The sequence below is a fragment of the Ornithorhynchus anatinus genome, chromosome 3 (genome assembly GCF_004115215.2).
Source record: "Ornithorhynchus anatinus isolate Pmale09 chromosome 3, mOrnAna1.pri.v4, whole genome shotgun sequence".
Lineage (NCBI taxonomy): Eukaryota > Metazoa > Chordata > Mammalia > Monotremata > Ornithorhynchidae > Ornithorhynchus > Ornithorhynchus anatinus.
Genome location: NC_041730.1, coordinates 1,013,631 through 1,032,838, shown reverse-complemented (window position 1 = coordinate 1,032,838; position 19,208 = coordinate 1,013,631). Strand labels below are relative to the sequence as shown.

Below are 19,208 nucleotides of genomic sequence, written 5' to 3'. Positions count from 1 at the left end.
GCCCAGCACCCGGTGTAGGTAACACTGCATATCTACTCACATTAGAGGACCAGTAATAATAATATTAATTATGGTACTTGTTAAGTGCTTACTATGTGCCGGGCACTGTACTAAGCCCTGGGGGATACAAGAAAATCAGGTTGGGCGCAGTTCCCCTCCTACGTGGGGCTCACAGTCTCAATCCCCATTTTACAGAAAAGGAAAGTGAGGCACAGAATAGTAAAGTGACTTGCTCAAGGTCACACGGCAGACAAGTGGCGGAGCTGGGATTAGAATCCATGACCTTCTGACTCCCAGGCCCATAGTCTATCCATTACGCCACGCTGCTTCTTCTTAATAATACTATTTGTTAAGCTCTTACTGTGTGCTAGGCATTGTACTAAGCACTGGGGTGGATACAAGCAAATCAGGTGGGACACAGTCCCTGTCTCACGTGGGACATGGGGCTCACAGTCTCAACCCTCATTTTACAGATGAGGCGACTGAGACCCAGAGAAGTGAAGTGACTTGCTGAGGTCACACAGCAAACAAGTGGCAGAGCCAGGATCAGAACCCATGACCTTCTGACTCCCGGGCCCATGCTCTATCCACTATGCTACAACCAAGCAGCCTGTTTGTGACTTTGCCAAAATATGGCAATAATTGATAGAGAAATAATTTTGTTCATATTAATGGGAACAGTGAAGGGAGTTGTTTCTGTGAAGAAACCAATCAATCAATTGTATTTATTGAGCATTTATTTTGTGCAGAACATTGTACAATTCCCTCGGAAGAGTACAATATAACAGAGTTAGTAGATATGTTTGCTGCTCACAATGAGTTTACACTCATTGGGGGGCGGGGGGTAGGGTCAGTGAGGAGAATAGTCCAAGCGCAATCCAAGGTAGTCACATACAGCCAACAAACAGCAAACACACTGATGATAGCAAAGTGCACTGTACTAAGCATTTGAGAGAGCACAATATATCAGAGTTGGTAGATTTATTTCCTGCCCTCAAGGAGCTGACAATCTAGGGGGAAAGATAGACATTAGTATAAATAAATAAATTACAGTCAGTCGGTCGTATTTATTGAGACCTCACTGTGTGCAGAGCACTGTACTAAACACTTGAGAGAGTACAATAGAACAATATAAGAGACACATTCCCTGCCCACAACAAGCTTACAATCTAGAGGGGGAGACAGATATTAATATAAATAAATAAGATTACAGATATGTTCATAAGCGCTGTGGGGTGGGGAGGGGGAATGAATAAAGGGAGCAAGTCAAGGTGATGCAAAAGGGAGTGGGAGAAGGGGAAAGGAGGACTTAGTGAGGGAAGGCCTCTTGGAGGAAATGTGACTTCAATAAGGCTTTGAAGGCAGGGAGAGTGATTTTCTGTCAGCCGTGAAGAGGGAGAGCTTTCCCGGCCAAAGGCAGGACATGGACGAGAGGTCAGCGACAAGATAGATGAGATCGAAGTACAGTGAGAAGGTTGGCATTAGAGGAGCTCAGTGTGCAGACTGGGTTGTAGTAGGAGAGTAGAGAGGTGAGGTAGAAGGGGACAAGGTGATTGCATTAAAGCCGATGGTGAGGAGTTTCTGTTTGTTGTGGCGGTGGATGGGGAACCACTAGAGGTTCTTGAGGAATGGGGAAACAAGGCCTAAACATTTTTGTAGAAAAAATGATCCCGGCAGCAGAGTGAAATCTGGACTGGAGTGAGGAGAGAGACGAGGCAGAGAATATGGAAATAACAGATATTACAGACATAACAGATAAATTACAAATATGAACAGACGTGATGTGGGGCCTAGGGTGGAATAAATACCAAGTGCCCACAGAAGACGCAGAAGGGGGAGGAGTCGGGGAAAAAAGGGGGCATCCATATGATGTTGACTATGCATACCCAAAGGAGTTGGTGAAATGGTGTGAAAATGGCATTGTGACAGGGGAGGGGAAGTGGGAAGCATAAAACAGGCCAATTCCTCCCCCTCTCCCAGTGAAGTTTGGAGCATGGGAGAAGATGAAATCCCTTTGGGAGAGAGTGACTGAGGAAACCGTATCTCTGGGAGAGAACCATACCCACCCTTTCCTCTTCTCCCACTCCCTTCTTCATCGCTCTGACTTGCTCGCTTTGTTTTTTCTCTCTCCCAGCCCCACAGCACTTATTTGCGTATCTGTCATTTATTTATTTATATTGATGTCTGTCTCCTCCCCTCTAGGTTGTAAACTTGTTGTGGGCAGAGAATGTGGCTACTTATTGTTGTATGGTACTCTCCCATACCCTTAGTACAGAGCTCTGCACACAGTAAAAGCTCAAAAATTACGATTGAACGAACGAACAAGCGAACGAACGAACGAACGAACGAACGAACGAATGAATGAATGAGCCAGTTTTCAGTAATTGCAAGGAGGAAAAGTGATGGGGTCAGGAATAGGTTAAGGATCAAAGGGAGTTAAACCATAATCAATTCGGGGTTCAACTGGCCACATATGGCTACAACTGTCTGGCATAATAGAGCAAAAAGAACAGTCCCTTATCTGTAATTTATCTCCCATATTGGTAATTGATTTTCCTCTGCTGCTTCTGGATGTATATGAAGCAGCAGGGTCTAGTGGGAAAAGCCCGAGTTTGGGAGTTACGGTACCTGAGTTCTAATCCTAATTCCTCCCCTTGCCTGCTGAGTGATCTAGGAAAAGTCATTTAACCCATCTAAGCCTGTTTCCTCATCTGTTCCCCTATCTAAAACTCCACCCCTCCACCAAAAAACCATACCCCTCCCCTCCTCTAAGACCTCTGGAGAACACCTCCTCCAAGGGAACCGCCCCAATTAATCCCCACCTTCCCAGAGAGTCATCCCTTCAGCCGCTTCTCCATTCGTAAGAAATTGCCTGTTTGTTTTTAGTTGTTTTATTTATAGTTGCCGTCATGCGTTATTGACTGTGCCCCATCCCTCCCCACAACCAAGGCTTAGGATGACACCTCTGTGGTGGCTGTGGTGGAGGTCTCCCCCAGCTCTCTGGGCTCCGGGTGGTCCTCAAATGCCTTGTGTAGGACCCTGGCGAGTGGCTCATGTGACCTCCGCTTCCCCCAGCGGCCCACCAGGACATAGATGACGGGGTTGGCGCTGCTATTCAAGCAGGACAAGAACTGAGAGGCCAGAAAGTAATGGGAAGGTGTACAATTAACCCAAAGAGAAATTAACTTGTTGATGCCAAAGGGAGTGGCACAGAAAAGAAAGACCAGGATGTTGAGCAAGATGGTGACGTAGAGCCGCGAGGGCTGCCGGCGCTGGGATCGGCACCGGATGCTGATGAGCAGAGCGATGTTGGATAGGACCACCAGAAACAGCATCAGGGCGACCAGTGAGCTCCACACAGCTAATACTGTTATGCAGACCTTTGAGTGGACTGTTAATTCACAGAAGAAGACACAGAGCAAAATTAAGAGGGCATCCAGGACCCAGAGCAGGGCGCACACGTTGGCCGACAGAGACTTTGGCCGGTGGCAGCGATGCCAGATGGGGAAGAGGATGGTCAGGCAGCGCTCAGTGCTGAGAGCGGACAGCAGGCCCAGGCCGAGGGAGAACGTGAAAAGAGAAACTGTAAATAGAACTTTACGTATGATTATGTCGTACCTAACTAATTGCAGAATCACTAAGAAACTGAGTCCGATCTGGCAGAGGAGGTAGCAGGAGTCGGCGATGGCCAGGTGGAGGATGTAGAGGGTGAGCGGGGGCCTCTCGAGGCGGAAGCCGAGGATCCAGAGGACGAGGCCGTTCCCCGCCAGCCCTGCCAGGCTGACGATCAGGTCCAGGCAGACCATGATGTAGTGCACTGTAGACTTGGTTTCTGGGCATTCCAAGGGCTTCTGAGTTGAACTTAAAAAGTTCCCGGTGGTTAAAGGGTCGCTCACACTGGGGTCATACACAGTCACATTTGGGGGTACCCAGGCCATGGGCTCAGGTCCGGGATGGGGCTTCCGGTGGTGGGAAGCAGGAGGTTGTCACCGGACGCACCTGGGGACAGAGAGAGGACAAACTCGCACCAAGTGCCCAGGCTGGGTCACTGGCCACCCCAGGACTCCACGCAAGTCCACTCAGGGCGGGGGAGCGAGGGTCCTGCAGGGTCTGTGGGAGCCCCACAGCCCCCTTCCGGGGAAGGGAATAGATGGGGACCCTGAAGTAGAAAGAGAGAATATGTGTGTGTGAGTGTGTGAGTGTGTGTGTGTGTGTGTGTGTTAGAAGCCTAGTGCCCAGCCCACCTCCCCCAACCTCCCACGTGACTGACTCCCCCCGCAGAGCCACGGGAAGGGGACATATGAACCCTCCGTCTGACCTTCCCCTTCCAAGGTACGGGACGCTCAGTGCCGCCCTGGACCAGGATGGTGCCACTGCCTTGTCCGAGGTGGCCTGTCCACCCTTAGGGAGGACCGCCGCTATGGGACCTGCGGCCGGGCCCCGCCCGTTCCCGGCACTCCTACCCACCGCAGCATCCACGCCCCTTCCCACCCCCAAGACCCAGGCACTCTAACACCCACTTCTCATGTTCATTCCCACCCCCACCACACATGTCCCCTCCCCATACCCGGCATTCTTGACCCATCCCACCTCCAGCACCCTCAACCCTCCCACCCGTTGTACCCCCTCCCCCGAGCCCCCATGCCTCTCCCCACACACAGCACCCATTATTCCCCCTACACCCAGAAACCCTCCCTCCCTCATCCCGGACACCTTTAACCACCCCCCTGCTCGACCCCCTACGATTCACAGAAAAGTGCCCCACGGCAGCCACGCCCCTGTCCTCCCAACTCTAAGGTAGAGACAGGCTGATCAGGTGGAATACAGTCCACGTCCCACACGGGCCTCACAGTTTTAATCCCCATTTTAGAGGAGGCCCAGACTTGTCCAGAGTCACACAGCGGACAAGCGGCAGAGACGGGACGAGTTCGGACTCCCAGGCCCGGCTCTAGCCACCAGGCCACGCTGCTCCCCTTGTCTCTGACTGCCCGGTTGTCAGTCCCGATTCCTGCAGGTCAATCGTCCAGGGGACAGGGGAGGGGGAAAGGCACCCTGGGGGTGCGGGGTTCGGGACAGGGCGATGTGCTCCTGTCCCCATATCCCTCCCCCCACCGCGACCCCCATGTCGCCCCTCCAAATTCCTCACAGTGGATCTCGGAGGTCCGGTCCGGTCCGGGTCCTGGTGGCCTCCGCCTGGTACCCCGAGGCTCGGAGCCGTCCGTCCCCTCGCTGATCTGCCGGGCCCCGGCCCGGTTTTGTTGGGGAGGTGTCCTCCCCGGGGGCCGCGGCCGCGCTAATGGCCGGGAAGTGTTGCGGGTCCGGGCTCCGTCCCCGCGGACAGAACCTCCACGGTCCAAACCTCCGGAACGGCTTAAAGCGCCGGGAGAAGGGTGGACATCTGAGGGAGGGGGGCCAGGCCGGGGAGGGTCCCGCAGAGGTGAGGACCCCCGCCCGGACGGGACCGGCCCGGCAGAGACGCACCCCTGAACCGGCCGGACCCCCTGCCCCTAGACCCCGGCGGAGAGAACCTAGAGAGACACTGGGGTCTAGGACCGTCAGGAATTAGCGAACCCCGTCAGCTGTGTGACCCTGGACAAGTCACTTTATTCATTCAATAGTATTTATTGAGCGCTTACTATGTGCAGAGCACTGGACTAAGCGCTTGGAATGGACAAATCGGTAACAGATAGAGACGGTCCCTGCCCTTTGACGGGCTTACAACCCTTTACTTCTCTGTGCTTCAGTTCCCTCATCCATAAAGTAATAATAATAATAATGTTGGTATTTGTTAGCCGCTTACTATGTGCAAAGCACTGTTCTAAGCGCTGGGGGAGATACAGGGTCATCAGGTTGTCCCACGTGAGCTCCCAGTTAATCCCCAGTTTACAGATGAGGTAACTGAGGCCCAGAGCATAATAATGTTGGTATTTGTTAAGAGCTTACTATGTGCAGAGCACTCTTCTAAGCAGTGGGGGAGATACAGGGTAATCAGGTTGTCCCACGTGAGGCTCCCTGTTAATCCCCATTTGACAGATGAGAGCACTGAGGCCCAGAGAAGTGAAGTGACTTGCCCAAAGTCACACAGCTGACAAGTGGCAGAGCCAGGATTCGAACCCATGATCTCTGACTCCCAAGCCCGGGCTCTTTCCACCGAGCCACGCTGCTTCTCGTGGGGATGGAGACTGCGAGCTCCACGTGGGAAAGGGACTGTGTCCAACCCGATTGGCTTGGATCCACCCCAGCGCTTAGTACAGCGCCTGGCACATAGTAAGCACTTAACAAATGCCACAGTTATTACTACTATTATTATTATTATGGTCCGGGAGTGGGGCCCACCAGGTTTAGCAAGGTGGGGGGAGGGCAGCGGGGGGTAGCTGTCTCTCCTTTCCCGGCAACCAGCTGGACACCCCCGTGACAGTCACTTCATTCATTCAATCGTATTTATTGAGCGCTTTCTGTGTGCAAAGCACTGTACTAAGCGCTTGGGAGAGGATGCTATAACAATAAACGGACACATCCCCTGCCCTCCACGAGTTTCAGTCACTGACCACAACTTGGCCCGGTTAATGGGGATTAATGGGGGCGGGGAGAGGGCGCGGAACGGGTCCTTAGTTCTGCTTTGCCAAGTGGGCTCGCTCCTGCCGCACTAATAATAAGAAGAAGAAGAATGGTATTTGTTAAGCGCTTACTATGTGCCAGGCACTGTACTAAGCACTGGGGTTGTTACAAGCAAATTGGGTTGGACACAGTGCCTGGCCTGTTGGTATTTTGGTATTTTATTAAGCACTTACTATGTGCAGAGCACTGTTCTGAGCGCTGGGGGAGATACAGGGTAATCAGGTTGTCCCACATGAGGCTCACAGTTAATCCCCGTTTTACAGATGAGGTCACTGAGGCACAGGGAAGTTAAGTGACTTGCCCACAGTCACACAGCTGACAAGTGGCAAAGCTGGGAGTCAAACCCATGACCTCTGACTCCAAAGCCCAGGCTCTTTCCACTGAGCCACGCTGCTTCCCCATGCCTGTGTGGCGCTCGCAGTCTTGCTCCCCATGTAACAGCTGTTAGAGAAGCAGCATGGCTCAGTGGAAAGACCCCGGGCTGGGGAGTCAGAGATCATGGGTTCAAATCCCGGCTCTGCCGCCTGTCAGCTGTATGACTTTGGGCAAGTCACTTCACTTCTCTGTGCCTCAGTGACCTCATCTGTAAAATGGGCATTAAGACTGTGAGCCCCAAGTGGGACAACCTGATCACCTTGTATCCTCCCCAGCCCTTAGAATGGTGCTTTGCACATAATAAGCGCTTAACAAATGCCATCATCGTTATTATTATTATGAGGTAACTGAGGCCCAGAGAAGTGAAGTGACTTGCCCACTAGCCATCGAATAATAATGTTGTCTTGTTTTTATTTTGTTCTGTTTTGCTCTGCCATCTCTCTCGCCCAATTAGACTGTGAGCCCGTCATTAGGCAGGGATTGTCTCTATCTGTTGCCGAATTGTACATTCCAAGTGCATAGTCCAATGCTCTGCAAATTGTAAGCACTCAATAAATACGATTGAGTGAATGAATGAATCCATTAGGCGATTCCGGAGAGTTGGGCCTGGGAGGTTCTGTCCAGGGGGACCGAATCAGGGCCGCCTCACTTACCGGCCATTAACGCGGCCTTGAGCCGGGGGCGTGGGGAGAGAGGAGATGCCCAATCCGGGCTGGCCTGGGAAGGTGACCTCCCAAACAAAACCGACACCGGATCAACTGTGGGGACGTCCAGCCAGGTGGACCAGATTGGGTGGGTTGCTATTGTTTTAATGAGATGTTCATCCCCTTGATTCTATTTATTGCTATTATTTTTGTCTGTCTGTCTCCCCCGATTAGACTGTAAGCCCGTCAATGAGCAGGGACTGTCTCTATCCGTTGCCGATTTGTACATTCCAAGCGCTTAGTGCAGTGCTCTGCACATAGTAAGCGCTCAATAAATACTACTGAATGAATGAACGGATGGACAGACGGACCCACTGAAGGCCAGGTGAAAAACGAGGGGAAACGGGCGTGGGTTCTTCCTGCTACGACTTCAGGCTGCCTCGGTCTCAGAAATTAATTCATTATGGTATTTGGTAAGCGCTTACTATGTACCAAAATCCTGCCTCCACCACTTATCAGCTATGTGACTTTGGGCAAGGCACTTAACTTCTCTGTGCCTCAGTTACCTCGTCTGTAAAATGGGGATGAAGACTGTGCGCCCCACGTGGGACAACTTCATTACCTTGTATCTACCCTAGCGCTTAGAACAGTATTTGGCACAGTAAGCGCTTAACAAATACCAACATTAATTAATTGTTCAAAGTGCTGTGGTAATAATAACAGTAATTATGGCAATTACTAAGCGCTTACTATATGCCAAGCACTGTTCTAAGCGCCGGGGTAGATACTAGGCATCAGTTTGGCCCACAAGGGGCTCACAGTCTTAACCCCCATTTTACAGATAATAGTAATAATAATGATGGTATTTGTTAAGCACTTACTATGTGCCAAGCACTGTTCTAAGCATTGGGGTAGATAGAAGGGAATTAGGTTGTCCCACGTGGGCACACAGTCTTCATCCCCATTTTACAGATGAGGTAACTGAGACCCACATAAGTTAAGTGACTTGCCCAAGGTCACTCAGCTGACAAGTGGCAGAGCCGGCATTAGAACCCACGACCTCTGACTCCCAAGCCCGGGCTCTTTCTACTAAGTCACTCTTCTTCACGTAATGAGGGTATTTGTTAAGCGCTTACTATGTGCGAAGCACTGTTCTAAGCGCTGTAGGGGGGTGATACAAGGTGATCAGGTTGTCCCACGAAGGGCTCACAGACTTCATCCCTATTTCCCAGATGAGGTAACCGAGGCACAGAGAGCTTAAGTGGCTTGCCGCAGGTCACACAGCAGACAAGTGACAGAGTTAAGATTAGAAGCTAGGTCCATCTGACTCCCAAGCCCGTGTTATGTCTCCCTTGCTTTGATTCTGCCCTCTCCTCCGCCCAGCAACAGTACTTCTCCATCCTTATAAACTCCCATAACCATCACTCACCCACTTTCTCCTCCTTCCCACCATCTCTCAAGAGACAATCTCCTGTCTGCTTTGGAAATCTACCCCTTCCACCTGGGCTTCCGATCCTTTCCCTTGGGATCTCATCAAATGCACTTGCCCCCTCCCTTCCTCTCTTTCTGACCACCATCTTCAACTAACTGCTCACTCTCCAAAGACTCCTTCGCCTCTGCTCCATTATACTAGTAATTATATTATTATTGTAACACGATATCAGTATTCATTAATATTGAGATTATATTGCATGCTATATTTTATATTAGTATTGATATAATATGATAATAATACTCTACCCACTTTCAAAGCACTATTAAGGTCCCATCTCCTCCAAAAGGCCTTTAAATCCTCTTTTCCCCAGCTTCCTTTCCCTTCTGCGTTGCTTATGCACTTGGATTTGAGACATTTGGATATTTGATATTCACTCCATCCTCAACCCCACAGAACATATGCACCCATCTTTAAGTTATATATAATAAATTATTCATTTATATTGCCTGTCTCCCCATCCAGATTGTAAGCTCATTGTGGGATAAACATGTCCCTTAAATCTGTTGTATTGTACAGTGCTAAGTAGAGTGCTCTGCACATAGTAAGCACTAAATAAATATCATTGATGCTGCTGCTGATGATGAATAGTAACAATAATTAAAATGACAATGTTAACAATAATAATAATGATAAAAGAGTGGGTTTTTAAGTGCTTACTATGTGCCAAGCAATGGGGCAGGTACAAAATAATCAAGTCAGGGACTACAGGGGATTCTCAGTCTAAGTGGGAGGGAGAACTGATATTTAAACCCACTTTTACAGTTGAGGAAACTGAGTCCCAAATAGGTTAAGTGACTTGACCAAGATCACACAGCAGGTAAGTGGTGGAGTTGGAATTAGAACTCAGGTCCCTTAACTCCCAAGCTTGGGATTTCTCTACCTAGGCCCTGCTCCTTCAAAGGCATCCACATGCCCTTTTGTCTTTAATACAAGACAAATAAAAAACCTCGACCCTCTCCCCCACATTTTACAGATATTGCTGATATCCCTCCAGCCATTCCTCTTCAAATTCCTCAAATGAGTTTATCAATCGTGCACCACTTCCTCTTCTCTAATTTCTTCTTCAACCCCCATGAAATACAGTTTCTACCCACTCCTCTCCATTGAAACTATCCTCTTCAAGGTCACTGATGACATCCTCCAGTGAATAGTCATGGTCATCTACGACACCCCAGCTCCCTCCTGAAACTTTCTGAACCATTTTGACCCCTTTCTTATAATCCTTATCTTTTTCTCCATCCCTATATTGTTCTTTGGAGACTTCAATATCCATGAGGATGTTCCTGATGGCCCTTCCACTGCCTACTTCCTCTCACTTCTCAACTCTAATGACCTTCTGCTCCTTCCCGCCTCATCCATTCATCAACTTTGACTCACTCTCAATCTCATCATCTCTGGTCATTATACAATCTTGACCCTCACCAACTCTGAAATCCCTATATCTGACCACAACCTCCTCGCATGTTTTCTCTCCCACACACCCACTCCCTGCAAATCTGTCCTGTTCCCTCACGGAGACCTCCAGTCTTTTGACCTCTTCCAATTCTCTAAACTCATCAGTCCCGGTTTGTTCTCTCTACCCAGACTACCTTCCCTTGATGCACAAATCGACACCCTTAACACGTTCTCTCCACTAAACTCAACTCCCTTGCTCCCCTGTTCCTCTGCTGATCTCATACCACTAACCCACACCTTGGATCACCTCCACAGTCCGCTTCCTCCACTCCGGCTCCAGAGAATTACTTTTCCATGAAAATTTCATCCTCCCTTGCTTTGATTCTGCCCTCTCCTCCTCGCCCCGCAACAATACCTCTCCATCCTCATAAACTCCCATAACCATCACCCACGCCAGCTGTTTCACCCATAAAATTCTCTACTCAAACCCTCTGACGCCCCCACGCCTCCCATCTATTTCCCCTAATAACCTGGCCATGTGTTTTAATGATAAAATTGAAATCATCAGTCATGATCTCCCAAAAATCTCCCTGGACCCTCTCCAGCCTCTCCCTCTTCCTTCACCCTCTATGAGTCTCCCATCTCTCCAATCAATCAATCCTATTTATTGACCACTTAATACATGTACAGAACTGTACTTAGTGTTTAGGAAATAACAATACTGTAGAGTTGTTAGACCTGATCCCTGCCCACAGGATCCTACATTCTTCAGGAGACAGATTTTAAAATAAATTACAGATAGGGGAAAATAAATTACTGATAGAGGAAAATAAATTACCAATAGGGGAAATAAATTAAGAATAGGGGAAATAAATTACCAATAGGGAAGAAAGTTACAGATAGAGGAAAATAAATTACCGGTAGGGAAAATGAATTACAGTTAGAGGAAAATAAATTACCAATGGGGAAATGAATTACAGATAAAGGAAAATAAATTACCAATAGGGAAAATGAATTACAGATAGAGGAAAATAAATTACCAATAGGGGAAATAAATTACAGAGAGAGGAAAATCAATTACCAATAGGAGAAATAAATTACAGATGGGGACTCTTCCTTCTATCACGCCAGACAGTCCTAGCCACATATGGCCTTTTGAACCCCAAATTGATTATGTTCTAACTCCCTTTCATCCTTAACCTATTCCTGACCCTGTCACTGCTCCTCCTTGCCATCACTGAATCCTGGTGCTCTCCCGAAGACACCGTTTCCTCCTTCACTCTCCCTCAAGAGGGTTTCATCTTCTCCAACTCCCCAAAACTCACTGGGAGAGGGGGAGGAGTTGGCCTCTTTTATGCCTCCCCTCCCCCACACTGCCATTTTTGCAGCATGATCTAGTGGTTAGAGCACAGACCTGGAAGTCAGAAAGTCATGGGTTCCAATCCCGGATCCACCACTTATCTGCTGTGTGACCTTGGACAAGTCACTTCACTTCTCTGGGCCTCAGTTTCCTTTCTGTAAAGTGGAGATTCAGACTGTGAGCCTTATGTGGGACAGGGACTTTGTCCAACCCAATTATTTTGTATCTCCCCCAAGTCTTAGATCAGAGCTTGGCACATAGTAAGAATTAAACAAGTACCATAATTAATATTCCACCAAAATTTTCAGGTATTTTTAGTCAACATCTCCTGGATGCCCTCTTTTTCCCGACTCCCTCTCCCTTCTGCATCATCTATGCACTTGGATCTGTGTCCTATGGCTACTTGGTATTCTCCTCAACCTCATGACCTACAGAACTTATTTCCATGTCGGTAATTCATTTGTATTAGTGTCCGTCTCTCCTTCTAGACTGTCAGCTCCTTGTGGGCAGGAAACTTACTTACCAACCCTGTTATCCTGTGCTTTCTCAAGCCCTTAGTAAAGTGTTCTTCGCAACCACCAATGTGTTGGTTGATGTTGGCTGTATGCAACTGGCTTAGATTGCACTCTTTCATTTATTCATTCAACTGTGTTTGTTGAGCGCTTACTGTTTGCAGAGCACTGTACTACACGCTTGGGAGAGTACACTACAACAGAGTTGGTAGACACATTCCCTGCCCATATTGAGCCTAAAGTCTGGAGGGGGAGGCAGACATTAAAACAAATTACAGAGAAGGGAAATGAAGAGTATAAGGATCAGTCACTCAATCAGTGCTGTTTTGGAGTGTTTACTATGTGCAGGGCAATGAGAATATTACTACTACTACTATTATTATAATAATATTTTATTATTATATATTATATAATATATTATTATATTATTGTTATTATAATATACTACTACTAATAATAATGAGTTCGAATCCCAGCTCTGCCACTTGTCAGCTGTGTGACTGTGGGCAAGTCACTTAACCTCTCTGTGCCTCAGTTACCTCATCTGTCAAATGGGGATTAACTGTGAGCCTCACGTGGGACAACCTGATGACCCTGTATCTACCCCAGCGCTTAGTACAGTGCTCTGCACATAGTAAGCGCTTAACAAATACCAACATTATTATTAATAATAATCATGGTACTTGTTAAGCACTTAGTATATGCCAAGCACTGTTCTAAACACTGAGGTAGATACAAGTTAATCAGGTTGGACTCAATCTCTGTCCCACATGATGCTCACAGTCTAGCAGCGTGGCTTAGTGGAAAGATCACGGTCTTGGGACTTTGAGGTTGTGGGTTCTAATCCTAGCTCTGCCACTTATCAGCTGTGTGACATTGGGCAAGTCACTTAATTCCTCTGTGCCTCAGTTACATCATCTGTAAAATGGGGATTAAGACTGTGAACCCCACATGAGACAACTTGTTTTACCCTGTATCTACCCCAGCATAAGCGCTTGGCGTGACTCAGTGGAAAGAGCCCGGGCTTGGGAGTCAGAGGCCATGGGTTCGAATCCCTGCTCTGCCACTTGTCAGCTGTGTGACTTTGGACAAGTCACTTCACTTCTCTGGGCCTCAGTTCCCTCATCTGGAATTTGGGATGAAGACTGTGAGCCCCATGAGGGACATCCTGATCACCTTGTATTCCCCCAGCGCTTAGAACAGTGTTTTGGAGAAGCAGCGTGGCTCAGTGGAAAGAGAACGGGCTTTGGAGTCATAGGTCATGGGTTCGAATCCCACTCTGCCACCTGTCAGCTGTGTGACTGTGGGCAAGTCACTTAACTTCTCTGTGCCTCAGTTACCTCATCTGTAAAATGGGGATTAAGACGGTGAGCCCCACGTGGGCCAACCTGATTCCCCTGTGTCTACCCCAGCGTTTAGAACAGTGCTCTGCACATAGTAAGGGCTTAACAAATACCAACATTATTAACAGTCTTGGCACATAGTAAGCGCTAAACAAATACCATTATTAGTATTATTGATAATATCCATTTTAAATGAGGTAACTGAGGCCCAGAGAAGTTAAGTATCTTGCCCAAGGTCACAGAGCAGACATGTGGTGGAGTGGGATTGTAACCCAGGTCCTTCTGACTCCCAGGCCCGGACTCTATCCACGAAGCCCATCTATCCACTATCCCCCATCTCCCTCTGCTCCTCCCCCTCTCCCTTCCCATCCCCTCAGCACTGTACTCGTCTGCTCAACTGTATATTTTTACATTACCGTATTTATTTTGTTAATGAAATGTACATCGCCTCGATTCTATTTAGTTGCCATTGTTTTTACGAGATGTTTTTCCCCTCGACTCTATTTATCGCCATTGTTCTTGTTTGTCCGTCTCCCCCGATTAGACCGTAAGCCCGTCAAATGGCTGGGACCGTCTCTATCTGTTGCCGACTTGTTCATTCCAAGCGCTTAGTACAGTGCTCAGCACATAGTAAGCGCTCAATAAATACTATTGAATGAATAAGCCAAACTGCTTCTCCCAGGCCCTTTACTAAGTGCTTGGGAGGGTACGGTATAACAGAATTGGTGGACACGTTCCCTCCCTACAACGAGTTTACATAAAACTTTTTAGTTTTTCACTGCTCTGCTCAGTTATTCAGATCAAGTAACTGAATTGCCCGAATATCCAAAAGCTTGATTAATTTTGCACCTGGTACGTGTGCACCGCTGCCAAGATTAAATGACGGCTGAAGATCTCAAATGCCAATGCAGTTCTGTGCTGAATATCTCTGCCATGGAACCTTTCATTAACCAGTGCCAACTAGGCTAGTAGTTAGGTCTGACATCTGACAAATGGCAGCTGGCCAAGCATGAACATTTTATGGCCACTTAACAACTTGTTAGCACCTTCAAGACTGCCCACTCAAGTAATATAAGGGTGCTTTAATGCCTACTCGCCAGACTTTTTTTGGATCGAAGTACCCGGCAGGGAAAAAATGGATGCCAGCCAAAACTTGCCATGAAAAGCATAGGATGGTAATGTTTAAAGAAGCTACAACAGTATTAAGTACTTTGAGTGCAGTACAGAAAAGCAGTCCATGGTCCACAAGGATCTCACAGTCTTAATTGGAGAAGCAGTGTGGCTCAGTGGAAAGAGCCCGGGCTTGGGAGTCAGAGGTCAAGGGTTCGAATCCCAGCTCTGCCACTTGTCAGCTGTGTGACTGTGGGCAAGTCACTTCACTTCTCTGTACCTCAGTTACCTCATCTGTAAAATGGGGATTAACTGTGAGCCTCACGTGGGACAACCTAATTACCCTGTATCTCCCCCAGTGCTTAGAACAGTGCTCTGCACATGGTAAGCGCTTAGCAAATACCAACATTATTATTATTATTGTTATTATTACCCTGAATCTACCCCAGAACTTAGAACAGTGCTCTGCACATAGTAAGCGCTTAACAAATACCAACATTATTAATCCCCATTTTACAGATGAGGTCTGGGACTTTGAAGGACCTGCGTTCTAATCCACTTGCCTGCTGTCTGATCTTGGGTAAATCACTTCAATTCTCTTTGCCTTAGTTAGCTCATCTGTAAAATGTGGATAAGAGTGTGAGCACCATGTTATCTACCTCAGCGCTTAGAACAGTGCTTGGCATATAGTAAGCGCTTAACAAGTTCCATACTAATAATAATAATAATTGAGAGAGTACAACATAATAGGGGTGGCAGATACATTCCCTGCTCACAAGGAGTTGATAGGCTAGGGTCTATACTATTATCAATTAATCAATCAATCAGTCATTGGTATTTATTGCACGCTTACTGAATGCAGAGCACTGTACTAAGCGCTTGGAAGAGCCCAATATAACAATATAACAGAGTAGATAGACAAATTCCCTGCCCATAACAAGTTTACAGCAGAGATTGTACTTTTCCGGAGAGGCCTAGTGGATTAAGCACAGGCCTGGGAGTCAGAGGACCTGGATTCTAATCCCAGCTCACCAGTTATCTGCTGGGTGACCTTGGATAAATCACTTCACTTCTCTGTGCCTCATTTACCTCCTCTGTAAAATGGGGATTAAGATTGTGAGCCCTATGTGGGACAGGGACTGTGTTCAACCTAATGATCTTATATCTGCTTCAGTGCTTAGGATAGTGCCTGGCACATAGGTAACCACTTAACAAATACCAAAAAAAAAAATAAAACAAAACAAACATACAAAAAACCCTCTTTCCAGTTGGCCACATTTCTTCTTTCCTTAAAACAGCCTCCATCAATACACCTTTCATCAATCAATCAATCAATGACATTTATTGAGTGCTTACTATGTGCAGAGCACTGTACTAAACAGTTGGGAGAGTACAATACAACAGAATTAGAGATGTGTTCCCTGCCCATAACAAGCTTACAGTCTAGAGGGGTAGACAGCCATTAATATAAATAAAGAATTTATTCTATATAATTTAAAGACATGAATACAATTGCTGTGGGGTTGAGGGTGGAGCAAATATCAAATGTCCGAAGATCACAGATCCAAGTGCGTAGATGATGCAGAAGGGCGAGCAAGCCCGGGAAAAGAGGGCTTAATCAGGGAAGGCCTCTTGGAGGAGATGTGATCTTCAAAATGCTTTGAAGGTGGAGACAGTGGTGGTCTGGTGTATAGATAGAGGGAGGGAGCTCCAGGCTAGGGGAAGGACATAAATTCAATTTATTTATATTGATGGTATTGATGCCTGTCTACTTGTTTTGTTGTCTGACTCCCCCCTTCTAGACTGTGGACCCGTTGTTGGGTAGGGATTGTCTCTGTTGCCAAATTGTACTTTCCAAGCGCTTAGTACAGTGCTCTGCACACAGTAAGCGCTCAATAAATACAAATGAATGAATAAATGAATGAACAGGGGAAAAGGTTTAAAGCAAAATATCGGAGATCTGGGCACAATGAGTGAAGCCCACTTCTGCCACCAGAGGACGCTTGTCCCTGGGAATATGTTTTTGGAGTGTTATTAATAATAATAATAATAATTTGATTTCTTAATCCATCAATCAATGGTATTTATTGAGTGCTTACCATTTGCAAAGCACTGTGCTTGGGAAAATACAATACAAAAGAGACAGTAGACACATTTCCTGCCCACAGTGAGTTGTGGTCTAGAGCAAGTTAAGCGCTTACTATGACTCAAGCCCTGTGCTAAGCACTAGGGTATACATTCATTCATTCAATCGTATTTATTGAGCACTTACTGTGTGCAGAGCACTTTACTAAACACTTGGAATGTACAATTAGGCAACAGATAGAGACAATCCCTGCCCAACAATGGGCTCATAGTCTAAAAGGGGGAGACAGCAAAACAAAAGAAATAATCATGCATCAATACCATCAGAATAGATAAATAGAATCATAGATATATACACAAGATAACAAAATCGTTGTCCCACATGGAGTTCCCAGGCTAAGTCGGAAGGGACTGCAGTAATTGCAGACGCTTGAAAATAACAATAATAATAATGTTGGTATTTGTTAAGCACTTACTATGTGCAGAGCACCGTTCTAAGTGCTGGGGTAGATACAAGGGTAATCAGTAGTCCTTCGTGAAGCTCACAGTTTTAATCCCCATTTTACAGATGAGGTAACTGAGGCCCAGAGAAGTTAAGTGACTTGCCCACAATCACACAGCTGACAAGCGGCCGAGCTGGGATTAGAACCCGTGACCTCTGACTCCCAAGCCCGAGCTTTTCCCACTGAGCCACGCTGCTTCCCGGCAAAGCAGCTCACGTGTCAGAGTTCAACATTAGTCATCGCCAGAGCCTGGCTTTCTCCACATTCTACTCCGTCTCCCTTCTGCATCGCCATTCCACTTGGATTTGTACCCTTTATTCGCCCTCCCTCAGCACCACAGCACTCGTCCACAGGGACGCAGCGTAGCTTAGTAGGGAAGCAGCATGGCTCAGTGGAAAGAGCATAAGATTGAGAGTCAGAGGTCATGAGTTCTAATCCCAGCTCCGCCTCTTGTCAACTGTGTGACTTTGGGCCAGTCACTTCTCTGTGCCCCTCAGTTACCTCATCTGTAAAATGGGGATAAAGACTGTGAGTCCCACAAGGGACACCCTGATTAGCTTGCATCTACCCCAGCTCTTAGAACAGTGCTTTGCACATAGTAAGCGCTTAAATATCATAATTATTATTGTAAGCACTGAAGTGAATGCAAAATAAATATATTTAGACAAGGGACTTACAGTCTCAGTGGGGAGAACAGACATTTAGAAAAGATTAAAAAATTAAAGACAAATCTACAGATAATACGGATTAAAATGTAGATTTCCAAGCACTTGGTACTGTGCTCTGCACATAGTAAGTGCTCAATAAATATTACTGAATGAATAAATGACAAGGTGTAGACAAACAGCACTCTCATAAAACATGAATCACAAGTAAATTTCCTTCACATAGGACCCTGAAGTTCTGTGATGGGATTATTTTTTTCGAGAAAGTCTTTCTGGTATTCATTTTGTCACTATAATAATAATAATGTTGGTATTTGTTAAGCGCTTACTATGTGTCGAGCACTGTTCTAAGCCCTGGGGTAGACACAGGGGAATCAGGTTGTCCCACGTGGGGCTCACAATCTTAATCCCCATTTTACAGATGAGGGAACTGAGGCACCGAGAGGTTAAGTGACTTGCCCAAAGTCACACAGCTGACAAGTGGCCGAGTTGGGATTTGAACCCATGACCTCTGACTCCAAAGCCCGTGCTCTTTCCACTGAGCCACGCTGCTTCTCTGCACATATACCTCTTACCAATCATGGTTTACCGGGGACTGGGTTTGGGTGAGGCAGGCAGATTTTAGGGTCCTCTTTTCTAGTCCTCTTCCCACCGGGAGTTGAGCAGGACAGGTCTACTGAGCCTTCCAGTACCATCTGCTGAGTGGCGCTGATGCCCCTTCCATCACTTAGGATTCACTATGTAGGATGCCCTACCTGTGGAGGACTTTTCTAAATAAGAATAATAATAATAAAATAATTATAATAATCGTGATATTTGCTAAGTTTGACTATGTGTCAAGCCCCAGTGGAGAAGCAGCATGGCAAAGTGGATAGAGCACCGGCCTGGGAGTCAGAAGGTAATGGGTTCTAATCCTGGCTCCACCACTTGACTGCTGTGGGACCTCGGGCAAGCAACTTCACTTCTCTTGGCCTCAGTTCCCTCATCTGTAAAATGGGGATTGAGACCGTGAGCTCCCTGTGGGACAGGGACTGTGTCCAACCCAATTTGCTTGTATCCACCCCATTGCTTAGAACAGTGCCTGGCCCATAGTAGTAAGCCCG

General features: G+C 47.1%; 1 protein-coding gene across 1 annotated transcript; it reads right to left on the bottom strand.

The window, feature by feature from the left end:
* Positions 1-2,951: 2,951 nt before the first annotated feature.
* On the bottom strand, positions 2,952-3,938 carry LOC100087246 (mas-related G-protein coupled receptor member D-like). Its single transcript, XM_007665232.2, has one exon. The coding sequence runs from the start codon at positions 3,936-3,938 to the stop codon at positions 2,952-2,954; it is 987 nt and encodes a 328-aa protein (XP_007663422.2).
* Positions 3,939-19,208: the final 15,270 nt, after the last annotated feature.